We start from the raw sequence: 22,449 nt of genomic DNA, 5'->3' as shown, positions 1-22,449 counted from the left end.
TTTTGGCCGGGTTTCCCCTTAATATCCATATCAGACCTGAAGGGCCTGGTATGGAATTTAGGGGGACTCCCACGTCATTTTTTTTTTTAATTTTGGTTCGGGGTTCCCCAGTGGGGAATTCCCATGCCGTTTTTATCAATGAACTTCTATGTGTATTGTCGGCAATGCAATAGCCGCGGGTAGTTTTAAATGAGTTTTTCCCTTCAAAATGTCATTTTGCTGTCAGACTGTTCTAAACACAGGAAACATGCGCCCCTTTACAGGCATACTATAGACACCCCCCAGGTACGAAATTTAAAGGGATATTACACTTTTATTGTTTGACTTTAAGCATTATTAAAATCACTGCTCCTGAAAAAACGTCCGTTTTTAAAACTTTTTTTTGCATTGATCCATGTCCCCTGGGGCAGGACCTGGGTCCCCAAACACTTTTTATGACAATAACTTGCATATTAGCCTTTAAAATTAGCACTTTTGATTTCTCCCATAGACTTTTAAAGGGTGTTCCGCGGCATTCGAATTTGCCGCGAACACCCCAAATTGTTCGCTGTTCGGCGAACTTGCGAACAGCCAATGTTCGAGTCGAACATGAGTTCGACTCGAACTCGAAGCTCATCCCTATTATTCAACCCTTATGAAGTGAAAATCATGAATAAAAATTGATCAATCTGCACACTATAAGCAGTCCATTCTAATGATAGTAGATTTCCAATGTGAAATCAGCACACAATACACCCGGGAATAGTGCTGAGAAAAAGATGTGCCTTCCACCTCTACACACACTGCTGATTACTGACTCCTGTTGATCACCTATTACAGGAGATCACACTCGTTTCTGGCTTAATACCCAGCCCGGGCCTTTATGTACACAGCCAAGGTCTCAGCGTCTTCTCAGATGTTTGCCCTTCACATGTACACTTTAATCCCCATAAGAAAATAAAAGCTTCCATAGCATAAAATCTTTGGGTGACTTTATTAAGTACAAAAAGTATTGCAAGTAAATTCATGCAGTAGAAACACCAAGCCGGTCGGCTCTCGATTGCAGCCCGTGGACATGCGTGAACGTGGTGACGTCAGCAGAACAACGTCAATTGTGACAAAACCCGTAGGGAGGAGTGACATGCTGACGTCACCGGGTTCACGCAAATCTCAGAACCACGGGCTGCAATTGAGAGCCAGCCGGCTCTGTGTTTTTACTGTGAAGGGTAAACATCTGGGACGACGTTGAGACCTTGGCTGTGTACATAAAGGCCCGGGCTGGGTATTAAGCCAGAAGCGAGTGTGATCTCCTGTAATAGGAGATCAACAGGAGTCGGTAAGCGGCAGTGTGTGTGGAGGTGGAAGGCACATCTTTTTCTCATCACTATTTCCGGTTGTATTGTGTGCTGATTTCACATTGGAGATCTACTATCAATAGAATGGACTGCTTATAGTGTGCAGATTGATCAATTTTTATTCATGATTTTCACTTCATAAGGGCAGAATAAGATTAACTTATTTCACAGATTCACTTTTATGGAAAATATAGCGCGACTTGATATTGGAAAAAGCTTTGTGAAATAAATTTGTAGTATTTGCTATTGGCACACTTTTTTTTTTTTGAGAGAGAAAGGAAAGACTGTATGAGGTCCACATCCATGAGATGTTTGCCATTGACCCATCAGAATCTGAAAATGGCCCTGGTTGAGAAAGTTGTGGTGAATCTTTACTGTCAATATAAACATTTTTGTATGGTATGAGATTTTATTAGATTTTAACATAATACTTGTATATGACAAAGAGTTCATTTTAGATAAATTTGCAAACTGTGGAAAATTCTTGGTAGAATAAAGTCAGATTTGGTGGTAACTGCATTAACTTTAGTTGTAATATTTCTCTCCCTTATTTGTAAGGTCAGTATCAGTTTGTAGTGCCAGAGGACATCGCTATTGGTGACTCAGTTGGACGAGTGAAGACGAATGACCGCGACATCGGGGAAAACGCTAAATCATCCTTCGATATCATTGATGGTGATGGGAAGGACATGTTTGAAATTGTTACAGATTCCCAGACACAGGATGGAGTCATTCGACTAAGAAAGGTAACTGCTCACATTAAATAAGCTGCCAAGTTCTTAAACAGTACATACATTCCATTAATCTGCACTATAGGCTGTCTCATTTGTGATTTGTGAGCATGACTTTGTACACTGTTGGCTGTATACGCGGTCCTTCATCATCTTCTTCTTATACCTGAAAATTATAGATGGGTGCCATTAAAGCATCAAATGTTATGCTAAACTGTATTTATCATAGAATATATGAGAGTGGTGTGTAATATAAATACAACGTTTTTGGTAAAATCTATAACTACTTATAAGCAGTAACCACTGGATTGGGATAAGGTAATATTCTTGTCTTTGGTAGTCAGAAGCAATGGATAAATATAGCTGCATAGTGAAGGTTTTCATGAATAGGTTACAAGGTGTGTATAGCCACAGCTTTTTTCATTTAAATAAAGGAGGAATGGGTTAAAGCGGAGTTTCACCCAAAAGTGGAACTTCCGCTCATTTGTCCCCTCTCCCCTTCCGGTGCCACAATTGGCACCTTTCGGGGGGGGGAGGGGGGACAGGATACCGGTCTTTGACAGGTCCGCGCCACGGCCCATGACGTCTGGGGATCCCTCCTTCTTCCCCCAGTCGCCGGGCAAGTAGGAAGGAGGAGCGGGGCCTCATGCATGCACAGTAGGTTTCCCGGCGTTAAGCCGTAAGGCTATACTGCCGGGTTCCCTTACCCGCAATGGCGGCGGCAGCACCTGGAAACATCAGCTGTGGTGCAGCTAATATTTTTTTGAAATTATTGATGCTCCCCACAGAAACCACTGCCTGTGGAAGAGAATTATTTCTGCCAGTGCTAGACGCCTCTGAATTTGCATTCTTTTTTTCTAACTCTATCTTGGTGGGCTACAGGAAGCCCCTTAAAACAACAAGAAAACGGAGGTGCCTCTGGGTGCAGACTTTAAAACAGGAGGAGACATATCCATGGCCACGAGAGAATGACCTCACGGACCACCTTGGTTGCTTTTGGGACTTCTCTATTCCTTATTAGTTCAACTTAAATGTGAGTGCAATCTTTGTTGCCGCCTTTACTATTAAAGTTTTTTTAAAGTCTGCACCCAGAGGCGCCTCCGTTTTCTTGTTTTTTTCAGTGTCCTTTGGGAATATGGTTTCCACTCCCACCAGAAGGCTGCCATGAATGTGGACTCCTTGCATCATCCTTACCATTCACTCCTCTGTGCTATTATTATGGACTTTACCATTTGTATTCCTTATGGCCGCATCTTATATTTCATTTTTGTATATTTACATGTACAGCATTGTTGTTTATACACTTTTCAATTATTGCTTTTAATTTTTTGCGCCGAACACTTGTTTAATTATTACAGGAAGCCCCTCCATGTTACTGAGACAAGGAGGACAGATGCTCTATATCGCATTCTTAACTAATTTTTGGTCTTAGGGTGACAATGTTGCTCCTAGTTAAAGTGAGCGTTGTCACCCTAGGAAGGAAGGGTGTTATTAGTAGGATCATGTGAAATCAAAGCATTTCAAACAAAGTAGGATCAAGTGAAAATAGAGAAAATTAATAAGAAAAAAAAAGGATTGTTAAGCTGTAACATATACATGTTTGGTTTTGCGGTTTAGATAGACTTTAATAATTACCAGACTGAAAAAAAAAGAAAGGATTTTTAATGTTCTTTTTCTTTAGTCCCAAGTTTCACAAAATAAAGAAAATATGTTTAAAAATTATTATACATACCCTTTAAATTTTATGGCATAACAAATTTTAAAACTCCAAAGCCAAGTTGCAGGAAACAAAAACTAAAATAAAATAAAGGTACATAAAACACTTACGCAGATAAAAAAAAAAACATAAACCTGTAATTTTTCTTAAAATCCATATTCCAGTTTTATTCAACATAATAAAATTCCTATATTGATATTATAGTCCCTTTATTATCAGTATCAGCCATTGATTTGGTGAAAAACATAATCTTGCAATTTTTAAAAGTATAAAGTTATCACAGAAACATGGCAGTGTATAGCTGGGGAGAATTAAGAGCAACAAAATAAATCTACAATTCCAAGAATGGAGCTGTAGGCTACAGAAGGTTAGTAAGCATAGACATTCCTTAAATCACTTCCGAAGGATCATTACACAGCTAAGAAAAAAAAAGGATATAAATAAATAAGAAAGAAACTCCAGTGGTTGATATTCAGTCGGAATCCTGGGTAGCCTGCAATCTATCAAGCTCAATAAATTATTTCTTGTGTTTTTGCTCGCTTCACAAAGGTTTAACAGAGGTTCTCCTATAATTAGGTGAATAAATAATTACTACTTTGCTGTAAAATCCTAGATCCTGTTCAGCCTTTATATTTTTCCATAAAGAGGGAAATTATATCTACATTCAGCACTCTACCTTTTGTAAAAGGCATAGATATGGATGTCAAGAAATGGTCAGCCTTACTATTTTATATAAAACCATATTAATAAAGACTGTTAGGAACATCGTCTGCGGCCAGACAAACATGACAGAGTGAGTTTGCAACTAGAAGAATTAAAACTCAAAGTTAACCAACCACTCTGATTCCTCTTGTGAAATAAATCAAAGCCATCATGATGGTGCATTTGTGCCCCGGAAACATGTTAACGGACAACTCTTTAAAAACCCAATAAAAATGTATATATGAACCAATCCCTATAGCTTGGAGCTCAAATCCTTTCTCTTTATGTAAGCTGATGCTCCTAAGGACCCAGTTGGGGGTCCACTGGGCAATTGAGATCTGCCACATTGATGAAATTATTTGATTAATTCAGAATCTCCACTTAGGTGGAATGTAGAGTTTGTGGCAATGATGTCACCTAGGTAGATTACAAGTAGATGTACATGTGATCCACCTAGATGACATCACTGCCACAAACTCTGCAGTCCACTTAGTGGCCAACAAACAATATTTCCCAAGTGGAGCTCAATTTTATCACCTTAAACTGAGGAAGTGGGAATTTAAAGCCCCAAAAATGAGTTTTATTCAGTGAAATAAAGTAATTTGATGTTTTACTAAAGCAGACGATTTGTGCTATACTTTAAGAAGCCACATATAACGCCTCTGCCATTCAAATTACTTAAGGGCCCTTTTTGCTTACTCTTTCTACCACTGAGATAATACCGTATGTGTTTTATGGCACAATGTCTTGTATTTCCTGCTAACATGAGATTTAACACCTTGTTTAAAACTGTCCAAACTAAAATCAATGTATTGAATGACTTTTTATAGTAAAAAGGAGCTCTTGTCTGTTGAAAGCATAAAAGAAAGTTGATAGCTTGGTACATGTTTCTAAATCTTGCAGGGAAGTTAATAGTTAGCCCCTAAATAAAGGGTGGATGTGATGTGAGTAGTAAGAAGTCCAAGTCAGCACCCAAGGAACGAGGTCCAGCCTGCTGAAGATTACCCCAACCCCCAACCCTAAGATTGTTTTTGTCACAGTTTTATTAGCTGGGGTTTACCTTGTCAGCAAGAAATAGTATCTGAATATACTTTTAGTGAGTCTTGGTTAGTTGAATGTCTGTCCTGAACTTATGTTTAGCCCAGGTCATATCATGTTTAGTGCTTACAGCTCTTGTGAATGATATAAGTGTTGATTTCAACTGCAAGATATTATTCTGTTTATTGGTGTTGGAATAAATATGGCATGTAAATGATAAAATCTGCAGCCTCGACCTTCCAACTTAAACTATTAGGCCCCTTTCACACAGGGCGGACTCTGTTTTGATCAGCAAGGGATCTGTTTGTAGATCTATGCCCACTCTGTCCATGTCCACGCTTTATGCAGTGTGGACATGGACAGAGCCCACTCTGCTCCATGGGTGTCCGAGTGTAAATGGACTTGGCTGTCCGTTTACACCCAACTACCCTCCAGTCTGAAACTGGAGGAGTCCAATAAAGGTGAATGGGCATCTTAAGAAAAAAAAACAGGGGGATAGCTGGTCACGTGAACTGTCAATGTTGGAAGGCTGGCTCTCCTCCAATTATGGAGTTCCCCCTGCTGCCTGATGAAAATAGAGCTTCATAAAATACCACAGGCTCAATTCTGTGGCCTAATTTTAGGAATAGGCTGTAAAATTAGGGTTGCTGTATTGAGATATATTTTCTCTCCATTATAAATCAGCTACTTACTGTCCTTTATGTGGTATAAACCAGTCAAGATGTATTTCATATATTGGGATAGCCAAACTGGTTATGACTATGCTTCGCAATAGTAATTTAGAAACAACAGTTAAAGCCGTAGTACCTTAAAATGAAGCCCTCCAGGGGCGCGCTGTCACCGCTGACAGGGCTTCCATCTTCACCTGGTCTTCCTTCTGGGTTGTAGGACTCCGCTCCTTTGATTGGATAAGCCGCGATAACGTCACTTCTACACATGTGCAAGGGAGCTGCTGCTTAGGGCACAGGACTCTGAAGAAACAACACGGGTATGCTGTTCCTTCGGAGCGCATGCATCAGTGACATCACTGGCGGCTTCTCAAGTAAATATCTCCTAAACGGTGCACGTTTGGGAGTTATTTACTGTTCCTATAGGTAAGCCTTATTATAGGCTTATCTGTAGGTAAAATTAAACCAAGGGAGTTTACTTACACTTTAACAACAGCGTATTGCACATTATGCTAGAAAAAAAACAAAAAAACAATTTGACTCTCTCATATTTGTCCCAGCCCTTATTTTCACCAAACTATGTTGTAATACAAGACATAACCATAGATATTTAGCCAGGAAGCAGATATTTTCCTGAGATTGTGACTTTGCAGTGTAACTGAGAAAAACACACCAATAAAGGAGAAAACACCATTAATTTATGCATCTTGACATGAGATGTATAATGAAATGAACCTCATTAACAATGACCTTCTCCAGTTCATTTTATTTTCAGGCTGTTAGAATACAGAATACAGTATTATTGAAATCTGCAGTTTTATGTAATCAATCTGGAATTAATCTTCTCTAGTTTAGACCTCTCTCATCTACAAAAATCCTGCTAGTGCCATATAATCAGGAATATGTGTAACCTGAAGGTTCTGAATGCTAGTGCAAGAAATGCATGAGGGTCCTTGGGCTTCCCCAGCACCCCTTCTTCCAAGACCCTACCAATTGTAAAACCCCATACATCCCCCACGTTCAACATTTCCATATTTTCAAGAGTCCCTATTCCATTGCTTTTAATCACACAGAAATAGAATACAAATGTAAGTTTACCTTCCAGAAACAACTTTTTTTTTTTGTCTCCTACGCTTCTATGTTGTATGGTTTAGATTTAGTATTTTGACAGTTTTTTTTGTTATTTGAGAAGTAAATATTCACCAAGGATTAACACAGAGACAATTTTTAGGTATGGCTCATACACTTCACACAACGTTTGGTAAAAGAAATCTTAACAAGTGATCAATACACTGAGCAACATGACACATGTCATGTTGGCAGACTACTGAGCAGTGCCTACATCATCTTATACTATTCAGAACCAATTATCTCTCAAAAACCTCTAAACCTGAAACACAAATGAAGAAGTGATTAACAATATTTTTAGAGGTGCTACATGCAAACATAAAGCAGGTTTGTACCTGGGATGCCTGCTTTGTAAACTGATGGGATAGAGAGGGAGACCACTAGCTGGATTTACGGGAGGGAGAGAGGTCACCAAGGTCATCACCATGGTGTGAATGTTCCATTGTAGTCTGAAGAGTAGGTACTAAGCTAGATGGTAGCTTTGCAGAACACTAGCTTCTAAAAGTGTTGTCCTTCAGTTTGCTGTATATATATACAGCAAACTATATATATATATATATATATATATATATATATATATATATATATATATATATATATATATATATATATATTGTATTTTGTGCTTAATACACAAATCACGGATATTAAGGCTGGGTACGCATGGGCCAATAGTCAGCAAAAAGAGGTCAGTTTGGCAAGAGCCGGCCGACTTTTGGCTTGTGCGTACAGGTCCCTGTTTGACAGAAGCTGGTCTTATGACCAGCTTTGGTCAAACTGCTTGCTCTGGAAAGATCCCGACTTATACCCTGGAACAACAGCTGTCTCAGCCTCTCAGCGAGCCACTGGGAGACTGAGCCAGCCACTCCCAGTCCCTGCACAGCCCAGTGCTCCAGTGTGCACTGGAGGGGCAGGCACCAGCTCTGCAGACTGAATATTGAGAATTGAGCGATCAGTGGTGTTTGATCGCTCAGTTCCCGGTGTAGAGGTTGTCATATTTATACACTTATGGTATAGTGATTAGTTTAATGCATAGGATATATTGATTGTCAATTGATTTATATACAGTGGGGACGGAAAGTATTCAGACCCCCTTAAATTTTTCACTCTTTGTTATATTGCAGCCATTTGCTAAAATCATTCAAGTTCATTTTTTTTCTCATTAATGTACACACAGCACCCCATATTGACATAAAAACACAGAATTGTTGACATTTTTGCAGATTTATTAAAAAAGAAATACTGAAATATCACATGGTGCTAAGTATTCAGACCCTTTGCTGTGACACTCATATATTTAACTCAGGTGCTGTCCATTTCTTCTGATCATCCTTGAGATGGTTCTACACCTTCATTTGAGTCCAGCTGTGTTTGATTATACTGATTAGACTTGATTAGAAAGCCACACACCTGTCTATATAAGACCTTACAGCTCACAGTGCATGTCAGACCAAATGAGAATCATGAGGTCAAACGAACTGCCTGAAGAGCTCAGAGACAGAATTGTGGCAAGGCACAGATCTTTACAAAAAAAAATTCTGCTGCACTTAAGTTTCCTAAGAGCACAGTGGCCTCCATAATCCTTAAATGGAAGACGTTTAGGATGATCAGAACCCTTCCTAGAGCTAGCCGTCCGGCCAAACTGAGCTATCGGGGGAGAAGAGCCTTGGTAAGAGAGGTAAAGAAGAACCTAAAGATCACTGTGGCTGAGCTCAAGAGATGCAGTCGGGAGATGGGAGAAAGTTGTAGAAAGTCAACCATCACTGCAGCCCTCCACCAGTCGGGGCTTTATGGCAGAGTGGCCCGATGGAAGCCTCTCCTCAGTGCAATACACATGAAAGTCCACATGGAGTTTGCTAAAAAAACACCTGAAGGACTCCAAGATGGGAAAAATAAGATTCTTTGGTCTGATGAGACCAAGATAGAACTTTTTGGCCGTAATTCTAAGCGGTATGTGTGGCGAAAACCAGGCACTGCTCATCACCTGTCCAATACAGTCCCAACAGTGAAGCATGGTAGTGGCAGCATCATGCTGTAGGGGTGTTTTTCAGCTGCAGGGACAGGACGACTGGTTGCAATCGAGGGAAAGATGAATGCGGCCAAGTACAGGGATATCCTGGATGAAAACCTTCTCCAGAGTGCTCAGGACCTCAGACTGGGCCGAAGGTTTACCTTTCAACAAGTAAATGACCCTAAGCACACAGCTAAAATAACGAAGGAGTGGCTTCACAACAACTCCGTGACTGTTCTTGAATGGCCCATGCCAGAGCCCTGACTTAAACCCAACTGAGCATCTCTGGAGAGACCTAAAAATGGCTGTCCACCAACGTTTACCATCCAACCTGACAGAACTGAAGAGGATCTGCAAGAAGGAATGGAAGAGGATCCCCAAATCCAGGTGTGAAAAACTTGCTACTTGCTGCATCTTTCTAAAAAAAGACTCATGGCTGTATTAGATCAAAAGGGTGCTTCTACTAAATACTGAGCAAAGGGTCTGAATACTTAGGACCATGTGATATTTCAGTTTTTCTTTTTTAATACATCTGCAAAAATGTCAACAGTTCTGTGTTTTTCTGTCAATATGGGGTGCTGTGTGTACATTAATGAGGAAAAAAAAAATGAACTTAAATGATTTTAGCAAATGACTGCAATATAACAAAGAGTGAAAAATTTAAGGGGGTCTGAATACTTTCCGTCCCCACTGTATATATATATATATATATATATATATATACACAATTTTACTCATTTGGGGGTTTAATTTAGAGGGATTGTGGGCCAGTGGTGCTTTTCTCTGCTGTCTTATAATTTTTTTGATTCACCAAAATTTTTAGTGGCTCCGGTCTGTTTCTTCATTGTGATACATTGCGTCCCGTTTCCCAATTAATACCTGCGGTGATGGTTTTTCTTTTCCAAGCTGTAAATCCTACTGGGGTTCGTAGCTGGGATTTTAATTTTTGTAATAAAGATTTGACTTAGGACTAGGATTTATACTAGTTTGTGGTTAGATTCTCTTTTCCTTTGCTTTTTTCTTAGTTGTTTGTATTGCAAGTAGTTTAGCAAACTTCTTTTCAGGTTCTTACATATTTCATTTTCTGGAGAAACTGAGACAGGTCACTCTAATAACCTCCTTAAAGTGTATTTCCACTTTTGCAGTCAAATTTGATAAAACTGTATGTATGGTATATGTTCCCATTCAAACAGCATACCTATTTTTATTCTCAGTAACAAGAAGAGAACATGTATAGCTAAGTTATCACCAAAGATGAAAGGTTCTCTCAAGCCAGGGATGCCTGGAATTTTATGTCAAGCTTTGTGCACGTTTAGGAAGAGTGATCTTTTATGAACAGAAAATAATTTTATGAGCAGAAAATAATTCTTGGGGCATACTGTAAACAAATTAAAATCTGTTGCCATGGTTACCAGGATGCAACGTTTCTATATTTTGGCAGTTTTAGAAAATATTACCTGACTGCAGATTGAAGTGGAAAGCTAATTTTAATATTATTACATTACAAATGGCTTCTGCTGGAGTTATAAACATTATATTAGTATTATTATTATTATTGTTGTTATTATTATTATTATTATTATCATTATTATTATAATTATTCTTATTATTATTGTTATTATTATTATTATTATTATTATTATTATTGTTGTTATTTTTAATTTTTTTTGAGAAGTGGAGTTTTATCTGTTCGATATAGTGCTAGCACCTATGGAAGAATGGAGAAATAGAAAAGAAATTGGAATCGCATTACCTCATTATATAGCAGGTGTAGACATTTCCAGTAAACAGACATGCAAGACAGTTAATATCTTAATATTCTGCAATATGTTCCATGTAAGCCTGATATTTGCATATTCATTAGTTCTGGCATTTTTACAGCTCATTGTCTCTAGTCTGCAATATCCCGAAAATTTGGTGGATTAAAGCACATTAACTTACTCTCTTATGTGAGTCCCAACAGGGATTTATATGGTTGTATTTTTCTGCTCTCGTTTTCTTAGAACCTTGATACACATCGTCTGTGCCCCTTCATGCAAGAAAGAACCATTTCCCTTATTTCTCGGGATGATCAATGATGTCCTACAACATGTTAGAGCATTTAAACATATTTTAAAGGTGATCTCCAGGCAGGAGTAAAAAACACCACATAATGAAGTTTTGTTTACGAAGAATACAATATTAATTGAACTAGTGTAAGTACCTAAATGTGTCTGTATGGAAACCTCTTGTATTTACATGTACAACAGCGCTAGGAGAGGTAGACCGCCTCTAGTGCCATCAGGAGACCATAGTCTTCCTCAAGCCTTAAGCCTATTACACATGGGCCGAATGTCCGGCTTCTGTCAGACGAGCATGCTGGAAAACTAGCAGCCGACTGGCTCATGATCAGCTGACCAGAGTGTTCTGGCGGGGTGGCCATTCCCCTATCAAAACACAAAAGAACAGCAGGGGAGATTGCTGTACTAACGTCAGATTTTTCGTACAGCGGCTCCAACCTAGTGGTGTGTACCAAGCTTAAGTTCACTCTGTTGTGATTTTATTAACATCAACTTTCCAAGCCTTGAACAAGGGGGAGGATTTTTCCTTGAAACACGTTGACTGTATTTGATGCTCTTAAACATTAAATGTTTCAAAGAGTCCTTCAAGTGAGATGAACTTTTGAACCAGGTGCTTCTTGGTACATAGTCAAGAATTCACAGTCTGGTGAAAACTTCCTTTGCCACTGTCATGATTCTATTACCATCGACTTTTCAAGCCCTGAACAAGGGAGAGGCTTCTTCCCTTGAAACTTGTTGACTGTATTTGATGCTCTTAAGCATTAAATGTTTCAAAGAGTCCTTCAAGTGAAATTAACTTTTTGTACCAGGCGCTCCTCAGTACATATTCAAGAATTCACTGTCTGATGACTATTTCCTTTGTCATCGTCATGCATTTATTACCATCAACTTTCCAAGCCCTGCAGAAGGGGGAGGCTTTTTCGCCAAAACGTGTTGGCTGTATATGATGCTCTTAAACATGTTTCAAAAAATCCTTCAAGTGAGATGAGCTTTTGTACCAGGCACTTCTCAGTACACATCCAGTAATTCACTGTTTGGTGAGCACTTCCTTTGTCACTATCGAACCAGAACGGGGTCCACCTATATTATATTGCAACCACAGATCTGTTTCATTAAAGGAAAAATCAGCTGCTTTGCATACATGCTGACCAGAAACATGTTGACAGGTGCAGAGAGCAGAGAGAGCAAAGAGATATTGGGCTCCTTTATTGCCCAATCACAGGCTGGGAGATGACCAGGCTGTATTGTTAATCTACAGCAGAGAAAAATGTGGTCACCAGGCTGGCTGTGTTTTCAAAGCTTTGTAAATTTGGTGATTCTAAATAACAAATATGTTATACTGATATGGTACACAGGTAATCCGCCCCTTTCTATGTGCCAAACACTGCGCTCATGGGACTAGCCCCTCACTCTAAGCAGCCACTTAATGGTACAAAATCATGAAAATTAATAATAAATGATACACTATAAACTCGCCCTCACCAATAGTGTAATCAAATAGCAGCGCTAAAAATACTAAAAAAATCTAAAAGAGAAAAAAAAAATTATATATATATATATATATATATATATATATATATATATATACGTGATTACTAAATGTGATACCTAAATTAACAGCTGTTTGTTGACAGCACTAAATGAATAAGTGTTTCTAATAAACAGACATAGTGTGACCCATCTGTGTAATAATCTTATATCTAAAGAAAAAATGTTCAACATATAAAGTCCAAAAATTGAGTGAAACGTAGTGAGTAATGGTGATAATATCAAATATATGATCTTCAGTGATAATATCTTCCACCACACCGCTGTGATTGTGACTTCCACTCCCCTTCAGCGAGTAAACTCACCAGCTCTTTTTGCCTTACACTCTCGTGTTCGGCTCACAGGCTTCTCCCACACAGTAGGGGGCAAAGTGATAACCTCCAATCAATCCCCGTTTAGTTATCCAGAGTTTATATGCAAACGCTCTCTCCACATGAAAGAAAGGAAAAGCGATCCAATAGTGCAGTAACGCAACAAACTTTAATAAAAAATGACACTCTCCTCCACCATTGAACTCACATTTCACAAATTTCAATCAAGCGAATAGGCACAGCAATCATGGTCATCACCAACAACACTTCAAACGGTAAACTGGACGTATGGTGGTCACGGCGGACCCAGGTAATCTGTTGGACGGTGACACTCTCACCCGTTCCCTGGAGTCTCCCGTAGCCGCTTCCCCGCTTACTCGTATGGCGCTCCTTGTCACAGCGTCCTACGTCAAGCTTCTTCGATTGCCGTATAGGCACGCCCCCGTATAGGGGCGTGGCTATACGGCAATCGAAGAAGCTTGACGTAGGACGCTGTGACAGGGAGCGCCATACGAGTAAGCGGGGAAGCGGCTACGGGAGACTCCAGGGAACGGGTGAGAGTGTCACCGTCCAACAGATTACCTGGGTCCGCCGTGACCACCATACGTCCAGTTTACCGTTTGAAGTGTTGTTGGTGATGACCATGATTGCTGTGCCTATTCGCTTGATTGAAATTTGTGAAATGTGAGTTCAATGGTGGAGGAGAGTGTCATTTTTTATTAAAGTTTGTTGCGTTACTGCACTATTGGATCGCTTTTCCTTTCTTTCATGTGGAGAGAGCGTTTGCATATAAACTCTGGATAACTAAACGGGGATTGATTGGAGGTTATCACTTTGCCCCCTACTGTGTGGGAAAAGCCTGTGAGCCGAACACGAGAGTGTAAGGCAAAAAGAGCTGGTGAGTTTACTCGCTGAAGGGGAGTGGAAGTCACAATCACAGCGGTGTGGTGGAAGATATTATCACTGAAGATCATATATTTGATATTATCACCATTACTCACTACGTTTCACTCAATTTTTGGACTTTATATGTTGAACATTTTTTCTTTAGATATAAGATTATTACACAGATGGGTCACACTATGTCTGTTTATTAGAAACACTTATTCATTTAGTGCTGTCAACAAACAGCTGTTAATTTAGGTATCACATTTAGTAATCACGTATATATATATATATATATATATATATTTATATATATATATATATATATATATATATATAAATTTTTTTTTCTCTTTTAGATTTTTTTAGTATTTTTAGCGCTGCTATTTGATTACACTATTGGTGAGGGCGAGTTTATAGTGTATCATTTATTATTAACAAATATGTTATACCTACCTGCTCTGTGCAATGGTTTTGCACAGAGCAGCCCTGATTTTCTTCATTTTGGGTCCCCAGCCCGCGGCCCTGGCTCCTCCCCCTTGTTGAATGCCCCCAAGAGCAAGACTTTTGCTATGGGGACACTTGATCAGGCTCACTCCCATTCACACAGTGTGCAGCTTGACCCCATCCCCCTGCCCTCTTCTCATTAAGTCGCTGGCTGTGATTGACAGCAGCAGGAGCCAATGGCCAATTCTGTGGTAGGTAAAACAGTTTCACTATATTTACTGTGTATTGAAATCTTTAAAGCTTTAAACACAGATGCATATTATGTTTTTTTGTTATCAAGTAATTATCCTAGTAATATGAAGAGTCAGCAGCACTGTTAAATAGGGTTATATAATGAACAACATTGTTTGTTTCTGCATGATCAACCCCTCTGTTTATATTGCAGAGTAACTCCACCAATAAATGATACCCATGCAGCTTCAAGCGGTCAGAGTCTCTCAACTATTCTGCTATGTGCTGCATCTCGTATCAGAATATTTTTGATGGTGGATGAGGGTTGAGCCTGCCTGCCTTCTGAATGCCAAGGATTGAAACCAACACACGTGCGGCTTACCCACCTGCTGCACATAATATGTAAATTGTACACAAGCCATGTGCCGGCACAAGCCATTCCTTATTATAAAATCTGTAAACAATGGTTAAAAGAGTATAAAATCAGTGCCCTTATTCCTATTCAAATTCAAGAGCTATCAATGCTATATCCATATGAACATACATCCAATACTGCAAAAGCCTCAGACCTAGGCTGTGTACAGCATTTGTATATAAAGTGCAGTCTAATATCATAAAAAGGTATTCAAGAATGCTGAAAAAAAACCCATACATTTATACTGTATATATTTACAGTGCTCCGCATAAACGTAGAGGTCACCATTAGGCCTCAAGGGGTCCTGGACTTGACTATAGATAGATGTTGCAATATGTCACCAACTTGTTCATTCTATGCCTAGAAGACTTGGTGCTGTCCTTACAAATCATGGAGGTCATACAAAATACTAGATGTAGAAAGTTTTGTTGTGGGGTGTATTTATTTTTGCATCAATTAATTGGCGTAAAACTGAAGATTTTGTAATCTAAGTTACATTATTAACCTTACTTTCATGTAATGAGCTGAACAAATGTTCTATAAAACTCAGTTTTGTCAAAATTTTGGAAATTGTTGTTGTGCCCAAAAGCTTTTTTTTTTTTTTTTTTTTGTCACATCATATGACAACACAAATATTCTCATTGAGGCTTTTAGACTCACTCTTAAAGTAAATCTGTACCAAGACTATGCACACTAAAATATTTAACAAGCAGTAGAAGCACTTAAAAGCTTCCCATTCATTTCTGTATCAAAAAACATTGCGAAGAAATGTACCTAAACCCAAAATTGTTATATATTTCAGCTTACCAGTCCTTGGTTGCTTTTTAATTTTTTATTAGCTTTTTTTCTCTTTATTTTCATTTGGTGATCCTACTAGTAACACACCCCCTGTCTTAACCACTTGCTTACTGGGCACTTAAACCCCCCTCCTGCCCAGACTAATTTTCAGCTTTCAGAGCTGATGCACTTTGAATGACAATTGCGCGGTCATACAACACTGTACCCAAATATAATTTTTATCATTTTTTTCACACAAATAGAGCTTTCTTTTGGTGTTATTTAATCACAGCTGGGGTTTTTTATTTTTTGCTAAACAAACAAAAAAAGATGGAAAATTTTGAAAAAAAAAATCATGTTTCATAGTTTGTTATAAAATTTTGCAAACAGGTAACTCTTCTACTTCATTGATATGCGCTGATGAGGCAGCACTGGTGGGCACTGATAGGCTGCATTGATGGGCACTGATAGGCACAGTTAAGGCAGCACTGATAGGCACAGATAAGGCGGCACTGATGGGGACAGATAAGGCGGTACTGATGGGCACAGATAAGGTGGCACTGATGGCCACTGATAAGATGGCACTGATGGGCCCTGATGGGTGGCACTGATGGGCACTGAAGGGCACTGATAGGTGTTACTGATATGTACCACTGATAGATGACACTGATGGGCACTGATAGATGGCACTGATGGGCACTGGTAGGTGACACTGATGGGCACTGGTAGGTGACACTGATGGGAAGCACTCTTGATGAGGCACTGATAGGTGGCACTGTGGGCACTGATGAGTGGCACTGTGGGCACTGGTAGGTGGTGCTGGTGGGCACTGGTAGGCAGTACTGTTGTGCACTGCTAGGTGGCACTGGCAGGTGGCACAGGTGGGCACAGATGAGCTGTCGGCAGCTCTCCTTGATCAGGACCGATGTCCCTCTGAGAGCCGCCGGTGATCGGGTCACACTGTCAGTGCGAGGAGAAAAAATAGCCGATTACTGGCTCTGTTTACATCACATAATCAGCTGTCATTGGCTGACAGCTGATAATGTGGTAAGGGGTCGGGATTGACCCCTTACTCTGATCTGTGATCAGCCGAGTCTCATAGACTCGCTGGTCACAGAGCGCGCAGGCCGCCCGGGCATGGGAGGACGTCTATTGGCAGCTATCTGTACATAAACGCAGTTAATCACAGTACAAAGAAGAAATAAGTAAACAGTTGCTCTACAAAAGGCAATAATTTACTACCACAGCTAAACACAGCTGCATGTAAATGCAAGTAATTGCATATACAATCAGAGGAGAATGCGAACTCCTCCTACAGGCTTTAACCTGACACTGATAGAAGTCACAAGACTGCTATATACTGCTGATGAGAAAAGGTATTTAGCAGTTTAGATTTGCTAAAATTATTGCATTTCCATGTTCTGTGTACTGTAGGAGACCAGATATAGTGAATGCAGGCTCCTGGGTTTAGTAACACTTTAAAGTCGCTGGTTTTGAATCCCAACCACGATACTGCCTGTTTCCTCCCACACTCCAAAAACATGCTGGTAGGTTAATTGGATCATGTCTAAATTGGCCCTAGTATGTGTATGTATGAAAGTGAGTTATGCACAGATCCTCCCCTTTATGCATTGTACCCAAAACATCTCTGGATACGACATAGTTAGTGGAGTCACTCTGCACATGCTCAGTTTGGTGTGTATTGCTAGAGAGGTTTTTTTTTCTTGGGAGAGTGCAGTTGATCAGCACAGGGCCAATCAACACTGTCCAGACAGAGTCCGGGATCCTGCATTCTCATAAGATAGTCAGAGCAGAATGAAAACTTCTTCTACAGACTTTAACCAGACACTGATAGACGTCACAAGACTGCTATATACTGCTGATGAGAAAAGGTATTTAGCAGTTAAGATTTACTAAAATAATTGCATTTCCATGTACTCTGTACTGTAGGAGACCAGATATAGTGAATGCATAGTCCTGTGATTTCTATCTGTTCCAGGTGAAGCTTGCAAGAGGAGTTTTCATACTGCACTGAGTTGTTCTATGGGGTAGCAGGACCCCTGGCGCTCTGTTTGGACAGTGTTGATTGGCCCTGTGCTGATCACATGCACTCTCCCAAGAAACAAAAAAAAACTATCTAGCAATACATACCAAACTGAGCATGTGCAGCCTGACTCCAAAGGCTCTGTCTTATCCAGACTTGTCCAGGGGGACAGTGCAGGAAGGGGAAGATCTGTGCATACAGGATCAAGCAGCCTTTTTACACAATGCGGAGGATTAACCCATTAGGGTCCACAGTGAGTATAACCAGCATGCTTTACTGCATATACAGACTGATTTTACTGTTGTGGGTTTAGTAACACTTTAAAGTGGAGTTCCACTCAAAAATGGAACTTCTGCTTTTGGGAATCCTCCCCCCCTCCGGTGTCACATTTGGCACCTTTCAGTGGGTGTCTAATCCAGGTATTTGCTCCCACTTCCGAGCATAGATAGCAGCAGTATCTGCAGATATCTACACCATGTCCAGGGCCTCCTCCCCCCCTGCTGTCTTCTGGGAGACAAACATGTCCCAGAAGACAGCAGGGACCAGTGGGATCACGCAGAGTGACTTGCGCATGCGCAATAGGGAACCAGGCTGTGAAGCCACAAGGCTTCACTTCCTGATTCCCTTACCGAAGATGGCGGTGCCTCCACCCAAGAGCCGAGGGACAGATCGGCTTCGGGTACCGACATTGCAGGCTCCCCCTGGACAGGTAAGTGTCCATATTTTAAAGTCAGCAGCTGCAGTATTGAGCTGCTGACTTTAAAAAAAAAAAAATTTGGCGGAGCTCCGCTTTAGGGTTTGATACACTGAAATATATTATATTTTTGTTTTTGGGGGTTATAACGAGCAGTTAGATATAGATCAAAGTTTAGAGATCTTTTGGGGATTCTTTTTATGTTCATTCCCTTTATCTTTCATAGAATCCGCACAAGAACTACCATTCTATAAATCAGTCATCCTAGATTTAAAGTTGTTCTACAATAATATATCACAAGAAATTTGCATAACTCCACCCTCATTTAAAAAAAATGAAGAACCTAATAGTATATGTGACTACGGTAGACTCTGATTGGAAAGGCAATTTCTCGGACTGAAAAGGGCATTCTATAATCCTGAACAGAGATGAGTAGTGTATGCCCGAGGCCATACAAGGAAGCCAGGAAGGCACTGACTCTTGACATTTTTAATCAATTGTAATGGTAAATAGGAAATAATACTCTTTATAGAGACGTGGGGACTCCTGCCAGTTTTTTCTCTCATTTCATTTGTCAGTTGCTGGCACAGAATGGAATGTGTTTAGTGGAACACAAACGTGCTTTGAATCATCCAGGCAGCTCTTAAAGACAACAAAATTATAACAAAATATTACCAAAATAATGGCTTTGGCACACTTGCCTCCTATGAGAGAATAAGTGTCCCTCGGAGAAGTGAGATTTTAATGACTTGACACTACTCTAGGTCATCATTAGTGCCAAGAGGCTGGAGATATAAAATAAGCAACAGCCACACTATCTCTAGGAAATAAAACCGTTGTTGTTTTTTTTAAAATGGAATGGCATGACCGGTGACTTTTAACTTGAGAGAATAATAAAATACAAAAGACGATTTCAGAAAATGTTTGAAGGAACCTAGTTCTCCTATGGGGATGTCCATCAAGCTGCAGCTTTCTCCGCTTTTAAGCCGTAATGCTAATTGAATGATTCATTTCTCCAATGTACTTATTATCTGAATGCCCAATCAGTCAGTTCAAATGAGAATACAGTTTAGCTTCTCATACTCTTTAGGGGACAATTTTGTGCACTCACCCAGTCCCAGACTCCCAAGATCTGTGCATTGGCTTATCCTCTTAACCATTTGACTTCCAGAAGGTTTCACCCCTTTATGACCAGGCCATTTTTGGGGATACGGCACTGCGTTGTTTAACTGGCAATTGCGCAATCGTGCAACATTGTCCCCAAAGAAAATTGATGTCTTTTTTTCCCACAAATAGAGCTTTCTTTTGATGGTATTTGGTCACCTCTGCAGTTTTTATTTGTTGCGCTTGAAACAAAAAAAGAGCGACACTTTTGAAAAAAATAAAAAATATTTTTTACTTTCTGCTATAAAACATCTCCAAAACAAAAAAATTAAAAAATCGAATTTCTTCAAAAATTTAGGGCAAAACTGTATGGATTCTGCTACATGTTTTTGGTAAAAAATCCCATTAAGCATATATTGATTGGTTTGCGCAAAAGTTATAGCATCTACAAACTATGTAATATTTTTATTTTTTCTATTTATTAACTCAAAAATCGATCCATGACTGCTGCCCCTCTCTGCCAGTCCCTTCACTGGCTTCCCCTACCCCACCGTATAAAATTCAAAATGCTAACCACAACATACAAGGCCATCCACAACATTGCCCCCAGCTACATCACCAACCTCATCTGCAGATATCACCCAAATCGTCCCCTCCGCTCCTCCCAGGACCTCCTGCTCTCTAGCTCCCTTGTTACCTCCTCCCATGCTCGCCTTCAGGACTTCTCCAGAGCCTCTCCCATCCTCTGGAACTCCCTGCCCCAGTATATCTGATCAGCCCGTAACGTGTCCACGCTTAGGAGATCCCTGAAAACTCACTTATTCAGGGAAGCTTATCCCGCACCCACCTAACAACCTCATCAAATCATTCCCTGCATCAATTACCTTTTGTACCACCATCCCCTCCCTTTAGAATGTAAGCTCTACGAGCAGGGCCCTCCTTCTGTATTGAACTGTACTACAATTGTCCTGTCCCCCCTCTACATTGTAAAGCGCTGCGTAAACTGTTGGCGCTATATATAATATAATAATAATGTATAATAATTTACTGCAATGTCGGCGATACGCAACTTATAGCAGGACTGCGATATTGCGGCGGACAAAACGGACACCTAACGGACACTGTTTACCCTTTTTTGAGGACCAGTGACATTATTACTGTAATCAGTGCTAAAAATATGCACTGTCACTGCACTAATGACACTGGCAGGGAAGGGGTTAACATCAGGGGCGATCAAAGGGTTAAATGTATGCCTAGGGAGTGCTTACTAACTGTGGGGGAGGTGCTTTGACTACTTGAAGACATGGATCTGTGTTCCTGCCTCACAGGAACACAGGATCTATGTGTTCTGTACTCACAGAATGATAGTCTTCCTTGTTTACATAGGCAGATTGTCATTCTGCCAGAGTACTGAACGATCGGAGGGTCCCGGTGGACATCGGGTCCACGGGACCCGCTGATCGGCTCCCGCTGTGTAAATTCACAGCGGGAGTGAGCCTCAAGCGGCGTGTGCTCATGCCTGAGATGCAGAATGCCAGAATCACGTATATATACATATCTGCGCAAATTGGCCGCCCTGTAGCAGTAAATCTGATATAGGGCGGTCGGGAAGAGGTTAAAATGCCCATTTTCTGATGTTGGATGTTTTCTCTTCCACATCAGTTCCTGACCTCACAAATGCGCATCTGGAAGAATGGTCAAACATTCCCATAGACACACTCCTAAACCTTGTGGACAGCCTTCCCAGAAGAGTTAAAACTGTTATAGCAGCAAAAGGTGGGCCAACTCAATATTGAACCCTACAGACTAAGACTGGGATGTCAATAAAGTTAATGTGCATGTAAAGGCAGGTGTCCCAATACTTTTGGTTATATAGTGTATCAAGAATATAAAATGTTGCGGTAACAAACGCTTTAATAAAAAAAGTTATTGTAAATTGTAAATCCATTGGCAATCACAATTCTATATATGATGTTAAGCTTCTGCCGAACAGGTGGCTGAGTAGCCACAGTTCGGTCTGAACCTAGGTTCAGACTAAACCATCAGATCATCCCATATTATACTCACCTTCAGGACTTCTCCAGAGCCTCTCCCATCCTCTGGAATGCTCTACCTCAATCTGTCCGATTTTCTCCTACTTTATCTACTTTCAGACGATCCCTGAAAACTCATCTCTTCAGAGAAATCTGTCTGGCCCCCACCTAACAACTGTACATTTAACTTATCTGAACATCACCCACAGTTATTACCTCTTGTATCTCTTGACCTTCCCTGTTAGATTGTAAGCTCTAATGAGCAGGGCCCTCTAATTCCTACTGTATTAAAGTGTATTGTATTTGTACTGTCTACCCTCAAGTTGTAAAGCGCTACGTAAACTGTTATGCCGCGTACACACGGTCGGATTTTTCGTCTACAAAAGTCCGACAGCCTGTCCGACAGACTTCCGGCGGACTTTCGGCGGACTTGCAGCAGACTTTCTAACGAACGGACTTGCCTACACACGACCACACAAAAGTCCGACGGATTCGTACGTGATGACGTACACCGGACTAAAATAAGGAAGTTCATAGCCAGTAGCCAATAGCTGCCCTAGCATGGGTTTTT

General features: G+C 40.3%; 1 protein-coding gene across 2 annotated transcripts in view; it reads left to right on the top strand.

Annotated features, from left to right (window-relative positions):
- Positions 1-22,449, top strand: part of CDH8 (cadherin 8) — a 655,621-nt gene that overhangs the window by 417,385 nt on the left and 215,787 nt on the right. For both annotated transcript variants that reach the window (XM_073605557.1, XM_073605558.1), the window contains one exon: positions 1,893-2,080. In XM_073605557.1, coding sequence (XP_073461658.1) covers positions 1,893-2,080 — 188 coding nt within the window. The remainder of the gene's footprint in view (positions 1-1,892; positions 2,081-22,449) is intronic.

The sequence above is a fragment of the Aquarana catesbeiana genome, linkage group LG11 (genome assembly GCF_042186555.1).
Source record: "Aquarana catesbeiana isolate 2022-GZ linkage group LG11, ASM4218655v1, whole genome shotgun sequence".
NCBI classification, from domain to species: Eukaryota; Metazoa; Chordata; class Amphibia; order Anura; family Ranidae; genus Aquarana; species Aquarana catesbeiana.
This window is presented reverse-complemented; position numbering and strand designations above follow the sequence as displayed.